The 13,915-nt window shown below is 35.3% G+C and overlaps 1 protein-coding gene across 1 annotated transcript; it reads left to right on the plus strand.

Annotated features, from left to right (window-relative positions):
* The first annotated feature begins 1,001 nt into the window (after nucleotides 1–1,001).
* On the plus strand, nucleotides 1,002–8,872 carry LOC132749854 (origin recognition complex subunit 1-like). The gene is made up of 4 exons (XM_060739767.1): nucleotides 1,002–1,184; nucleotides 3,837–4,126; nucleotides 5,395–5,519; nucleotides 8,787–8,872. The coding sequence occupies exons 1-4, from the start codon at nucleotides 1,068–1,070 to the stop codon at nucleotides 8,870–8,872; spliced, it is 618 nt and encodes a 205-aa protein (XP_060595750.1). The 5' UTR covers nucleotides 1,002–1,067.
* Nucleotides 8,873–13,915: the final 5,043 nt, after the last annotated feature.

The raw sequence follows: 13,915 nt of genomic DNA on the forward strand, positions 1-13,915 counted from the left end.
CAAAAACTTTATGGGAATCATCAATATCAAGAGGAGATGCGCATATCGTCGGGCTTGTTCCGGTCAGGACCCTTTAACTCAGAGTTATGGCCCTTGATTAGTTATGTAGTATGCATTATAGAGTAAAAAATCAATTTCCGCCACTACTTCTCTGCAACTACTGGCTGGAATTCAACGAAACTTTATGGGAACCTTCAATACCAAGAGGAGATGCGCATATCGTCGGCTTGTTCCGGTCAGACACTTTAACTCAGAGTTATGGCCCTTGATTAGTGATGCAGTATCCATATAGAAAAATATTTGTTTCCTCGCTACTTCTCTGCTACTACTTGCTGGAATTCAATGAAACTTTATGAGATACTAAGAGGAGATGTGCATATAGTCGCCTTGTTCCAGTCAGACACTTATAACTCAGATTTATGGCCCTTGATTAGTTATGCAGTATGCATACATTTCATTGGCATTTCCAGATTTTACTATTTAACACAAAGTTATGGCTCTGTTATTGCCCTGAATATTTATCAAGTTTAAAGAATATTACTGTTTATGCCATGATTAATATATAAATAAAGCCTTATGTCTTCAGTTGTTGTGTTAATAATAACCAGTACTCGGTGGGGGATATAAATTCAACGAATTTGCTTGTTAGGAATTGTTTTGTTTCTTTCTGTCTGGAGATGTATTTCAACAGATACTAGATATATCAACTTTTATCAGTGATAGATATTGTCTATATCACTTTATACATAGAAATTTCCTATCTAGTAAAATCTCAGAAATAATATCAGATACTACGAGTGTAGATATGGCCATTTCCAAGGCTTTGAGGGAGAAAAAGCAGATAAATGGCCTAAATCAACCTGTAGGGCAAACTCGGTACAAGATTATTTACTGCTTTGTATATATAAGTAGTTGAAGAGAAATTTGCCTACATTATTCACTCCTAGTTATATTGTGTTATCTTTTCCTGGTAATATGTTTGATATATTTAGCATTGTGGGTAATTAACATAATCGTGTCTGATTGTGTTACAGTTGGATCTTCTCTGGACGAGAAAACAGGACGTGATGTATAACGTGTTTGACTGGCCGACTAAACAGCATGCGAGACTTATCGTATTAGCCGTGGCCAATACGATGGATTTACCAGAAAGAATAATGATGAAACGTGTCTCAAGTAGACTGGTAAGCCACAATTTTGTTATCTGTATCAGACAATCTGATAACAGGTTTGTGATAGGGAGACAGTCTAATTTTCTGATATAGTTCAGAAGCTGTAGGTTTTCAATTAATGAACACTGCTGATTATCAGAGGTGGCTCTTTCCTGCAATTTGTAATACTGTTAATAGAGTCAATGCCATAGAGATCCTACTATATTTAAGGTGAAGTGAATGGGTCCCCTAACAAAATGTCAGAAATATTTTGAATATATTTCTCAAAAAATTAAATTTCATGTTTGTGTATTAAAAATTATCTTGTATTGATTGAGAATATAATATTCAATACTACAAGCTATGATTTCATTTTTTGTTCACTAATTGTGACAAGCTTTAGTATTTTTGGTAGATTCCTTAGTGAAAAATTGTCTTGAAGACATGAACTGAGTTGTCCTTGTTTGAGGAGAAAAATACTTTATAAAATTGACAGCAACTGTGTACATGTATACAGATTACATTATTATTAACATAAATACCATCCTTATCCAATGCCAATGTGCAATGTTACCATATATTGAATAAGATGCATTATCTTTTGAAATGATATTGAGTCTTTATGTTAAAATACACTGGAGGAGGAATATTCAGAAATATAAACATTAAAATTGCTTCAGAAAATACCTTTACTTTAATTATAAACACGAACAATTATCTGAAATTTTGTTCACCACCAGTCCAGACCTACATCAAATAATACACAAGTATTGAAAAAAATATCTTAAGTACCTTCATGTCGAAAATCTCAAGTGGAGTCCCTTTAAAGGGACACTTAGGCAAATTAATGACAAAATATTAAAATGATCTTATGTACCAAAATCACGCTTAAATGACATTTTTTAAAGGCTCCAGCATGAATTTCTGTATCAATTCTATATATTTTGGGTTTAATACATTTATATATATTGATTGAAATTTAGACACCGACAGATTCGACAAGTACTTTTAAAACAAGTCATGTGACTCGAGCAAAACCTGGAAATAACAATAACAGATATTGTGGATATTGCATCATCAAAACAAGTCTAAGTCATTCATTTGACATGTTCTTTAACGTTTCCAGAGTTCACTGTGACAACTTTTGTGAAATCTTAAAGCTCTAACCTGACCCACGCGGGTCAAGTTAGGATACCACCATTTTATTCTTTACAAGGAGAAATGTTTTGTTCCTGTGACTGCCTAGTGTATTTATTTTGAGGACATTTACAAAATAATAAATGAAAAATTCAAAATGAAAATTTTGCCTGTGTCTCCCTTTTGATAAGGTCTTCATAAAGGATATGTTTTTTGGTAGTTTTCAGCATTAGAGATAGCGTGCGTATTGGCGTCATTTACGCAAGCAAATACTCAGGATACGCTAGCTTTGTCATTATTTTGGCGTATATTTACGCATAATAATTACAGTTTACGCATTTAGTGAAACAAATTTGGCGTAGACAATGTTTACATTGACACCGATAAAAATGATTGACTGGTTAGCGTACTGTTCTATAAAGGTGTGTTATTTTCTCATGCTGGGTTTATAATTGCAAACCAGTCGACATTGTATCACTGAGACGCTCGGTAATAGATGTATATAAGATAAATCAAGCGTCTGTCACGTTATTGGAGTAGACGAAAAAATATTGTCAAATTTATCAAATTATCAAATCGTTTACATTGACAATGTCTTGCTCAAAACCTAAACAACGAAAAATCGACACATTCTACCGTGTTACAAGCCCAGTGTCTTCTCAGTGCGTAATTCAGCCAATTATTGAAGAAATTTTGACTATTGTTTGCAAGAGCAAAAAAAACTCATTCGACAGCATTAGATGCTACGATCAAATCATGGTGTAAAAGTTTCCAGTGGCTGTCTGTAACGTCAGATACGACAGGTGTAGTGCCTTTGAAATGTGCCTTGTGTTGTAAGCACAAAATAGGTGGAAAATGGGCCACAGAAGGGGTCCTCAACATCCAAAAGTCTAACATTGAACGGTAAAAAAATAAATTAATTGCAACCTTTTATTTTGTACCTAGCTCCTTTTTTTAAAGAAAAAAAATACAATGAAACTAAGTTACACTTTACACCTTATTTAATTTCATTTATATGTTGGATAATTTACAGTCCTTTAAATTTAAAATAAAACAGTAATCTCAACATACAATTTGGTAAATAAATGGTTGATTATTAGCCCACAAGCTAAAAGAATTCAGTGCAGGTCACAACTGTTTGCATGTATAAATTTACTTCATTTCACATAAAAATGGTTCAAGTTCTTATAATATGCCTTAAACCTAAATATAAATAATACATTGCCATGCTGCAATATTTCTGATAAATTATGTGTATAAAGTGTAAATACATGATACCAATAAATACAAGTGATCTATGGATACATTTTGTTTGCAGTATGGTTCCTAAGTTTAGATGTGGCAAATTGACTCCAAAGTTCTTAAAACTGAGAGTCAATTTTACTCCTTCATTTGGCCAGAAACTGGCAGTTTACTCTCAAGTATAAAAAACAGAGAGTATTGACTCCTGAGTAAAAATAATTATCTAGAACACTGAGTTTTAAATTATAAGATGGTTTTAAATGTCTAGAATGCTATTGACTTTTCAATGTTTTGCACTATTTAAAGGGTTTAACAAGAATGACGTTCCAACCATACACATTCAAGCAGCTTCAGACAATTGTTTTGTCACGTATGAAAGGGTTGAAGGCATTTGACGAGGACGCCATTCAGTTAGCCGCTAGAAAAGTCGCAGCTCTGTCGGGTGATGCTCGTAGAGCGTTGGACATTTGTCGTCGAGCGACCGAAATTGCCGAACTTGTAGCTATGAAACAAAAGAAGGATGTGCTAGTAGGAATGACTCATGTGGACGCAGCTTTACAAGAGATGTTCTCTTCTCCAAAGATTGTAGCCATCAGGTATGTTGTCTATAAGTATTTACCATTGAACTGAAAGACCACTCCATAGGAAACGTGGAAGGAGTCATTAGTTGTTGTTTGTTTTGGATTCTTTGGTTAAACGGTTATTGTGACAAAATGCAAATCACTTTCCCCGGGTATCTGTGTCCGAGTGGTTTAAGTGGCCCACTTCATATGATTTACCTCTCACTTCTGAGGCTACAAATATGCAAAGGTTTTAGAATTCTTAAATTTTCAAGCTTGTTGGTCTGATCACAGATTCCAGCTTATTCCTGAAATGTGAACTAGAGGCATCCAATGGCCATATTCTTTTCCACAAGTAAAGCAGGAAAGTCCCCATATAATCTATTTGGTGAACTGAATTTAAAAATAAAACAGGTTTTTATTGTTGTTGTTTTTCAAAGGACACTGAATTAAAATACATCACTAAAATGCAGTATTTCAGTCAGTTTTATGTTTGTCCTAAATATGCATTCTTTTTATGTTGGGATACTTGTTGCATATTTAATAGAAAACAGTAGGATAAAATATAGATAAATGTTTAATTATACTTATTTATCTAACCTTTTTTTGCTGTTCAGTGTTGTAGAAAAAGGTAAATAAGCTGTTTAGGAAATATTTAGGTTGCACAATAAACTGCATGCAGAAAAAATTGTGACTGTAAAATACAGAATTTTTAGAAAAAGCTTATACTGTAAAATCATTTTTATTGGTGGGGCACAAATTTTCGTGGTTTTCGTGGGTAGTTCAATCCACCAATTTAAGATTCAACGAAATTTTATCCCAACAAATACTTCTTGCCATGTCTCTATTCTATATATTACAAACATGCATCAGCGCTTTTCCACTGATTTTTGTGTAATGAATGCCCAGAGGCAATGATTAAATTTATTGACTCTGTGTGATACATAAAGATATGTACATGCGGTAAGTAAAATGCATGGCGATTAAGTGTAAGATTACTTTTGTACATAAATTTCATGCCCACGAATATAAGCAAATACACAGTATTGGATATTATCAATTCCACTTTGATTTGAATAAAATGTTTGCATATACATGTAAGATATTCTAAACACTTTTACTTTTTGCGATATGTGAATGTAATACTCATTTATAAGCTAATGTTTTCAACTGTTTTGGTAATTATTGTTTTGATTGGGATTACTACGGATGTATATCCTAAAGTTGACTTGGAGAGGGGGTTATATTGCCTAACACTTGAGACAGCTAAAAATATCCTGTTTATGTTTAACATCTTATTTTAGGAATGCCTCTGATCAGGAGAAAACATTATTGAGAGCCGTGGTTGCCGAGTTCCAGAGACTGGGATTAGAGGAAGCAGAGTTCTCTAGAGTGTATAATCAGCATATCTCACTTTGTAGGCTGGAGGGTACGCTGATTTTACTTAATGTTTTTATGTTATATTGAATTTTATATGTATTCTATCATGGAATTGTGTGGCTATTTCATCTTGACTCTGTCTGGGGGGAAAACTGGATGTTTAAACATTTTGTGATCGTAAATATTTGTGATTAATATAGCATACATGTTTATTATGCCCCCATTTTGAAAAAAAGGGGGTATATTGCTTTGCACTTGTCGGTCCGTCGGTCCGTAGACCAAATGGTTTCCGAGTGATAACTAAAGAACCCTTAGGCCTAGGAACTTCAAACTTGGTATGGTGATTGGTCATGACCAGTAGATGACCCCTATTGATTTTGGGGTCAAGTGGTCAAAGGTCAAGGTCACATTGACCTTGAAAGCAAAAACGGTTTCCGATCAATAACTAAAGAACCTTAAGGCCTAGGAACTTCAAACTTGGTATGGTGATTGGTCATGACCAGTAGATGACCCCTATTGATTTTGGGGTCAAGGGGTCAAAGGTCAAGGTCACATTGACCTTGAAAGCAAAAACGGTTTCCGATCAATAACTAAAGAACCTTAAGGCCTAGGAACTTCAAACTTGGTATGGTGATTGGTCATGACCAGTAGATGACCCCTATTGATTTTGGAGTCAAGGGGTCAAAGGTCAAGGTCACATTGACCTTGAAAGCAAAAACAGTTTCTGATCAATAACTAAAGAACCTTAAGGCCTATGAACTTCAAACTTGGTATGGTGATTAGTCATGACCAGTTGATGACCCCTATTGATTTTGGGGTCAAGGGGTCAAAGGTCAAGGTCACATTGACCTTAAAAGCAAAAACGGTTTCCGATCAATAACTAAAGAACCTTAAGGCCTAGGAACTTCAAACTTGGTATGGTGATTGGTCATGATCAGTAGATGACCCCTATTGATTTTGGGGTCAAGGGGTCAAAGGTCAAGGTCACATTGACCTTGTAAGCAAAAACGGTTTCTGATCAATAACTAAAGAACCTTAAGGCCTAGGAACTTCAAACTTGGTATGGTGATTGGTCATGATCAGTAGATGACCCCTATTGATTTTGGGGTCAAGGGGTCAAGGTCACATTGACCTTGTAGGTAAAAACGGTTTCCGATCAATACCTAAAGAACCTTAAGGCTTAGGAACATCAAACTTGGTATGGTGATTGGTCATGATCAGTAGATGACCCCTATTAATTTTGGGGTCAAGGGGTCAAAGGTCAAGGTCACATTGACCTTGTAGGTAAAAACGGTTTCCGATCAATAACTAAAGAACTTTAAGGCCTAGGAACTTCAATCTTGGTATGGTGATTGGTCATGATCAGTAGATGACCGTATAGATTTTGGGGTCAAAGGTCAAGGTCACATTGACCTTTTAATTAAAAACGGTTTCTGATCAATAACAAAAGAACCCTTAGGCCTAGGAACTTCAAACTTGGTATGGTGATTGGTCATGATCAGTAGATGACCCCTATTGATTTAGGGGTCAAGGGGTCAAAGGTCGAGGTCACATTGGCCTTGTAGGTAAAAACGGTTTCCGATCAATAACTAAAGAACCTTAAGGCCTAGGAACTTCAAACTTGGTATGGTGATTGGTCATGATCAGTAGATGACCCGTATAGATTTTGGGGTCAAGGGGTCAAAGGTCAAGGTCACATTGACCTTTTAATTAAAAACGGTTTCTGATCAATAACAAAAGAACCCTTAGGCCTAGGAACTTCAAACTTTGTATGGTGATTGGTTATGACCAATCAGATGACCCCTATTGATTTTGGCGTTAAGGGGTCAAAGGTCAAGGTCACATTGACCTTGTAGGTAAAAACGGTTTCCGATCAATAATGAAAGAACCCTTAGGCCTAGGGACTTCAAACTTGAGATGGTGATTGGTCATGATCAGTAGATGACCCCTATTGATTTTGGGGTCTAGGGGTCAAAGGTCAAGGTCACATTGACCTCTTAGGTAAAAACGGTTTCCGATCAATAACTAAAGAACCCTTAGGCCTAGGAACTTCAAACTTGGTATGGTGATTGGTCATGACCAGCAGATGACCCCTATTGATTTTGGGGTTAAGGAGTTAAAGGGCAAGGTCACATTGACCTTGTACGTAAAAAATGCTTTCCGATCAATAACTTAAGAACCCTTATGCCTAGGAACTTCAAACTTGGTATGGTGATTGGTCATGACCAGCAGATGACCTATTGATTTTGGGGTCAAGGGGTCAAAGGTCAAGGTCACATTGACCTTGTAGGTAAAAACGGTTTCCGATCAATTAACTAAAAACGCTTAGGCCTAGGAACTTCAAACTTTGTGTGATGATTGGTCATGACCAGCAGATGACCCCTATTGAGTTTTAGGTGAAGGGGTCAAAGGTCAAGGTCACATTGACCTTTTAAGTAAAAAACGGTTTCTGATCAATAATTCAAGAACGCTTAGGCCTAGGAACTTCAAACTTGGTATGGTGATTTGTCATGACCAGCAGATTACTCCTATTGATTTTGGGATCAAGGGGTCAAAGGTCAAGGTCACAATGACCTTGTAAGTAAAAAACGGTTTCTGATCAATAACTAAAGAACGCTTCGGCCTAGAAACTTCAAACTTGGCATGGTGATTGGTCATGACCAGCAGATGACCCCTATTGATTTTGGGGTCAAAGGTCAAGGTCACATTGACCTTGTATGTTAAAACGGTTTCCGATCAATAATAAGAGAACCCTTAGGCCTAAGAACTTCAAACTTGGCATGGTGATTGGTCATGACCAGCAGATGACCCCTATTGATTTTGGGGTCAAGGGGTCAAAGGTCAAGGTCACATTGACCTTGTAGGTAAAAACGGTTTCTGATCAATTTACTAAAAACGCCTAGGCCTAGGAACTTCAAACTTTGTTTGATGATTGGTCGTGACCAGCAGATGACCCCTATTGAGTTTTGGGTCAAGGGGTCAAAGGTCAAGGTCATGACCAGTAGATACTTTATAACCCTTATTAATTGTTTGATCACTGGGTCAGAAGTCATGCATAATAACCTTATCACATGACTAATTGGCTGCTGATAGGGGGCATACATGTTTTACAAACATATCTTGTATTACAGATATATTGACTTTCAATCAGAACAACACAATATAAACCTTGTGTCGATTGTCTTATATTATTCATCATAAAAATTCTTTTCACAAATTATTTTCCCAGATTAAATTTTGAAAATTAAGGCTAAAATGATTTTTTGGGAGTTTTTCCTGTATTACTTTCTATCGAGAATTGTTTTGTTTTATTCAGGCATGCAGCCTCCATCAACAGGAGAGCGGGCGGGAAAATATTTCACATTGGGAAGTTTAGTCTTCTATGATGAAATTCAGTCATAACCTCAATAGAGAGTGGGGCTCAAGATCCCGGGACATTTCTGTACGCACTCGAGATAAGAAAAAGTATATGAGATTAAAGTAATAGAAAAAATGCATGATACATTCAAACATGTGATTTAAAAAGTGGGCAAAAAAATTGAGCATTTGAATTAAGTGAGCAAAGTAATTAGAGCATGTGAATTAAAAGTGAGCAAAAAATATTGACATGTTGGCTAAAAGTGAGCAAAAAAAGCAAATAAAGCAAAAAAATATGTACACGTGAACTAAAAGTGAGCAAAAACAAAAAGGAGCATGTGAAATGAAAGTGAGCAAATGAGCAAAAATTACACAAGTACTGTATTTACAAATGTTGCAGTATAAAGGGAGGTAACTGATATTATGTTATTTAAATTTGAAGTAAAGATTATCTGTTGCTGGTGAAGGTGTAACAAAATACAGACTAGTTTCCCATGTACCTGAATATTTTACTTACCAAAAACGGTATAATTATGTTAAGTTGAAAACAAAAACCTGTAGTGGTTAAATTTGCAAAGCATGACTTAGCAAATGAAATTCGGGAGGTTTTTTTTTTTCTTGTTTTTTTTTCAAAAGATGAGCTGTTAAATTCATAAAATCAAAAAAGCTATTTTTTGAAGGGGTGAGCTTTGGGTACTTAATTTCGTATGAAAATATTTAGATGTATTTTTTAAAAAAAAATTTTTGTTGAGAATCCATTTTTTTTTAAACAAAAAAAAATACGATAAAATGGAAATGTATTGAAAACTAATTACTTATTTTGAAAAAGGAAATAGAGGCACATCATTTCAAAATTGGCAATTGATGGTCCTAAAATAAACAAAATGGTACTTACAATTAAAAGATCTGCAGTGAAAACATTTTTCCCCAAAACTTTGAAGATTAATTTTATTCTGTGGCTTATCTTTTAGAATGCTGCATTAAATTTTTGCTTACAGTGACCATGCTATACTTTTGAGCAACAGTTGTGCGTGAGCAAAGTTTCAGTGAGGAAGTTTTTTACTTTTTCAATTTTGTAGTGTTAAAATTCCATTGTAAGGATCATATAAAATTGGTAATGGTGCTTAGAATAAATTGATAATGATTTACTTCTAATAATAAATGAGTTTCTGATGTAGTGGTGAGTATGTATGTTATAAGAAGTTATATTTTGACAAATTTTTTTAATAGGAAGGATTAATGATGTTAAAGTCACAGATGTATTTTTTTAACCCAGGGTTGACTGAATTCAAAATCAAATAAAAGGAGGGGGACCAATTTATGAAGCAATATTGAATAAATCTGTGTTTTGTATTTATAATTTTAATTGTACATTTACCTGTAAATTGCGATATTTTTATTATACATGTATGCACAGTGGAATAAATTTTTACTTGTTTAAATGTTTGTTTTTGATCTCTTTTCTAGCCATGGAGTCTGAAAGAGTCTCTGAAATGATAAAACTTTATTATCACAAAAGGAAATTCATCTATTGGAAAGTTGGATAGATTTAAATTAGCTAACTTGCCTTTTTTTATACGCCCGTTTGAAAAACGGGACGTATTATGGGAACGCCCCTGGCGGGCGGGCGGGCGGCGTCCAATTTTGTCCGGAGCATATCTCCTACATGTATGGAGGGATTTTAATGAAACTTCATAGAAATGTTCACCACTATGAGGAGCAGTGTCGCGCACATGAACCAGGTCTCTAGGTCAAAGGTCAAGGTCACACTTAGAGGTCATTGAAAAATGCTTGTCCGGAGCAAAACTTCCACATGTATAGAGGGATTTCAATATTACTTGGCACAAATGTTCACCATTGTGAGGCGGAGTGTCGCGTGCAAGATTCAGGTCCTTGCGGCCAAAGTCAAGGTCACACATAGAGGTCAAAGTTCAGATAAAAATATGAAGATGTGTATATGGACCATTTAGTCATCATTTATTGAGGGATTGTAACACAAATGGTGATTATCAAGACTATGGCTGTGATACATATAATTTAGGTCAATATATACAAGGTCAAGGTCACTAAAGATGATGAAATATCCAGATTTTGTAAATAGAATTTAATCAAAGGGCAACAACAAAGTTATTACTTTGTTCATAAATGACTTACACAATTACTCCCTTGATCTACTTTCACTTTCAATTCTAAAAATAGAATTTAATCAAAGGGCATAAAATAATCCTCTTTCTTGGACTTGAGTATGTTCTAAAGAATGTAACATTTATTTACACATGTTTCATTCATTGGTCAAGATTCTTAACTGTGATAACTATGGTGTTCTGTAGACTTGGTATTTGTTCATAAAGATCATACAGTAATTACCTTATCAAATGTAAATACTTTCTCATAGAAATTTAATTATATTTTAATTTTCAAGTAAATATCAGTTCAGCTCATTCAAAGATTAAGAATTGTAATGAAATGTATTTCCCTAGAATAAAATCTTAAATCAGAATTTTTTAGTTATTAAATTACAATTACATGTACTTTTTATCTTCCCTACTGATTTGTTTTAAGGTTCATTTAACAACACAGTGCGGCTGTGCCAAGGATAAAAACTTGCTTGCTAGATAACACTTATCCATAATGCCCCCATCTCCATCTAAAGCTTTCGTAAACGGGCGTATTTTGTGACTATGGCACCCTTGTTTCAAGTATATTTTTTGGGGTTAAGAGTGTTCAAAAGATTCGCAACTCCGGTAATCATAACAGTTGTTACATTTTGGCCAAGTTTGCATTCTATGTTATTTGCCTTTTACTGTTGTTTCTCACTTGAGGCAGTATTATCACGTTATACCGAGCTAGGGGTATAAGTATTAAGAATATTATGTCGGGGGGAAAATTTGATGGAAAGCTGTCAATGCCTAAATCCTATTTTGTATTTTTGGTTTATTTCTATTTGCCTATAACATGGGATAAGTGAATAATTGTTTTACTCACAATATAGAGAGTATTCTGCTTTTCATTCACTACTAACAATAGTAATTTAGAGCCTTAATCATTAGTTGAGCAATATAAGGGCCATCATGGCCCTCTTGTTATATTCAGTATAAGGAAATAATGCAACAGATGAATACAATATTATATACTGAACAAAAATAAAAGAAAAAGAAACTTCCCCTGTATTTTAGTGCAGATATACACAAATACGAAAATCATATTAATAAATAATAAAGTAGATTTATATGATTGTATTAAAAGAATTTTTTTTTTTGTGTGTGTGTGAAAAAAAATATTTCCGAGGGTTTTATCCAAAATTAGTGAAATGGTAGTTAAAATGCAGAAGGGGCCGCCAAACAAAATCACAAAATATCCGGTATAACCGCCTTCAGCATGAAGGACTGCCTGGCATCGTTGGCGCATAAAACAAATCAGCGTCTTGATTTAGTATTGTGGAATGTTGTTCCATTCCTGAATTAAGGCTTGTCGTGGCTGAATGACGTTTGGTGGTGGAATAGGGCGACGTCTTACACGCTGGGGGCAAATTATCCCAAAGATGTACATTGGGATTTAGATCGGGGCTTTTGGCAGGCCACTCATTAATGAATGCAATGTCATTTGCCCTGAAGAAATTCCCAGTGTCCCTAGCTGTATATGGCTTGTAGCATTATCATGTTGAAAAGAGTGATATTGGCATTATTTTGAAACAGTGGGATAACATGCCTCGCAAAATTTCATCTCGGTAGCGTTAGTCATACGTTATGCGTTATGCCATCAGCTCAATGACTCGCCAGAGAAAAGAACGCTAATCCATTGTTGTCTAAGCCAGTGCATGTGTGCACATGCCCAAATAACACGATTTACGCGGTGACGTCGCCAACGTATGGTCCACGTCCATGTAGTCAACCTTCGCGCAAGCGATTGCGCACAGTTTGGGTAGATTTACGGTTGTTATGTGTACCAGGGGTAGTAGCTGTGGCAGTTTGAAAACGATTGCGCAGATGGGTTCTTCGAGTATAGCGATCTTCGGCACGCGTCGTGACGGGCAAACATCCAATAGTCTATGAGCTTCATTCCGTCCATAATCTTAGTTAAAAAGAAGGAAATCCCATCAACCGACTGGTTTATGTGGTAATTTTACTGGTTACCAAGATCAAAGAAAAAACACATAAACCCCAAATGTTGGCACGTCCGCGTGGACGCCCGCTACGTGGCGCCCTGTTGCTTAAAACGTTGCCTAAGGTGTCGAATAGCACGAGTAGAACATCAAATATTCGTAGCGACGGCATTCATCGTCATACAGGCATTAAGAATCCCAATGGCATGATCACGTAAATTTTGCGGTATTCTTGGCATAATTATGAAAAAAAAAAAATCAAAAAGAAAAATCAAAGTCTTTTTCTGATTGCTATGAAAGTCTTTAAAATTACACTGAAAGGTTTCATAACATTTACACGAAACTACTGTTCCGTGCATGCACGTGAAAATCGCGTTCAGCGGGTTTCTCCTGCAAAACGCGATTAAATCGGGTTAAAAATTGTTTTATCGGACACATAATCGTTCGCCCGAATATGAAGCTCATTTGACATTTTGATTTCTTTAAATAACACTACATCTCAGCTTAAACACAGTGGAAGTTTCTTTTTTGTTCAGTATATGGTCTAATTAAACACCCATGATTAATTTGCAAATACCATGAACAGTCAAGTACAATGCTTTCATTCTCAACACAAACAGTTATATAGTTATAAATTACATTTTTTGTAATAAATTCCAAACATTATAATGCCTGTTTAATGACATACTAGTTCTGGTTATTTGTTTTTATTCACAGAAGCCTGTATTGTCTTGTTCATGCATAAAATAATAAATGTACACGATGATCTCTTCTATATATATTCTATATACGCTTTGATGTTTCTCAAAGTTCTGTTTTATGCCAGCAACATGTTTTTTTGGTAATAATGCACAGTTCGATATCTCAGCTAATGCACACTTCTTTATAAAAAGTGTGCACTGTTCCAAATAAAGCACTGTGAATTATGGAAGTATATTCGGTTTGTGTATAACCGTGACCGACCGTAGCTAGATAGCAAAAGTCTT

The sequence above is a fragment of the Ruditapes philippinarum genome, unplaced genomic scaffold, assembly GCF_026571515.1.
Source record: "Ruditapes philippinarum isolate M1 unplaced genomic scaffold, ASM2657151v2 ctg8941_1_1_1_1, whole genome shotgun sequence".
NCBI lineage: Eukaryota > Metazoa > Mollusca > Bivalvia > Venerida > Veneridae > Ruditapes > Ruditapes philippinarum.

What these genes read in the sequence shown, in the direction of transcription:
- LOC132749854 (XM_060739767.1), top strand. Translation starts at nt 1,068, where the DNA reads ATGTATAACGTGTTTGACTGGCCGACTAAACAGCATGCGAGACTTATC. An exon ending in CCAAAGATTGTAGCCATCAG is followed by an intron (nt 4,127 to 5,394) that starts GTATGTTGTCTA and finishes ATCTTATTTTAG; the next exon opens with GAATGCCTCTGATCAGGAGA. An exon ending in CTCACTTTGTAGGCTGGAGG is followed by an intron (nt 5,520 to 8,786) that starts GTACGCTGATTT and finishes TGTTTTATTCAG; the next exon opens with GCATGCAGCCTCCATCAACA.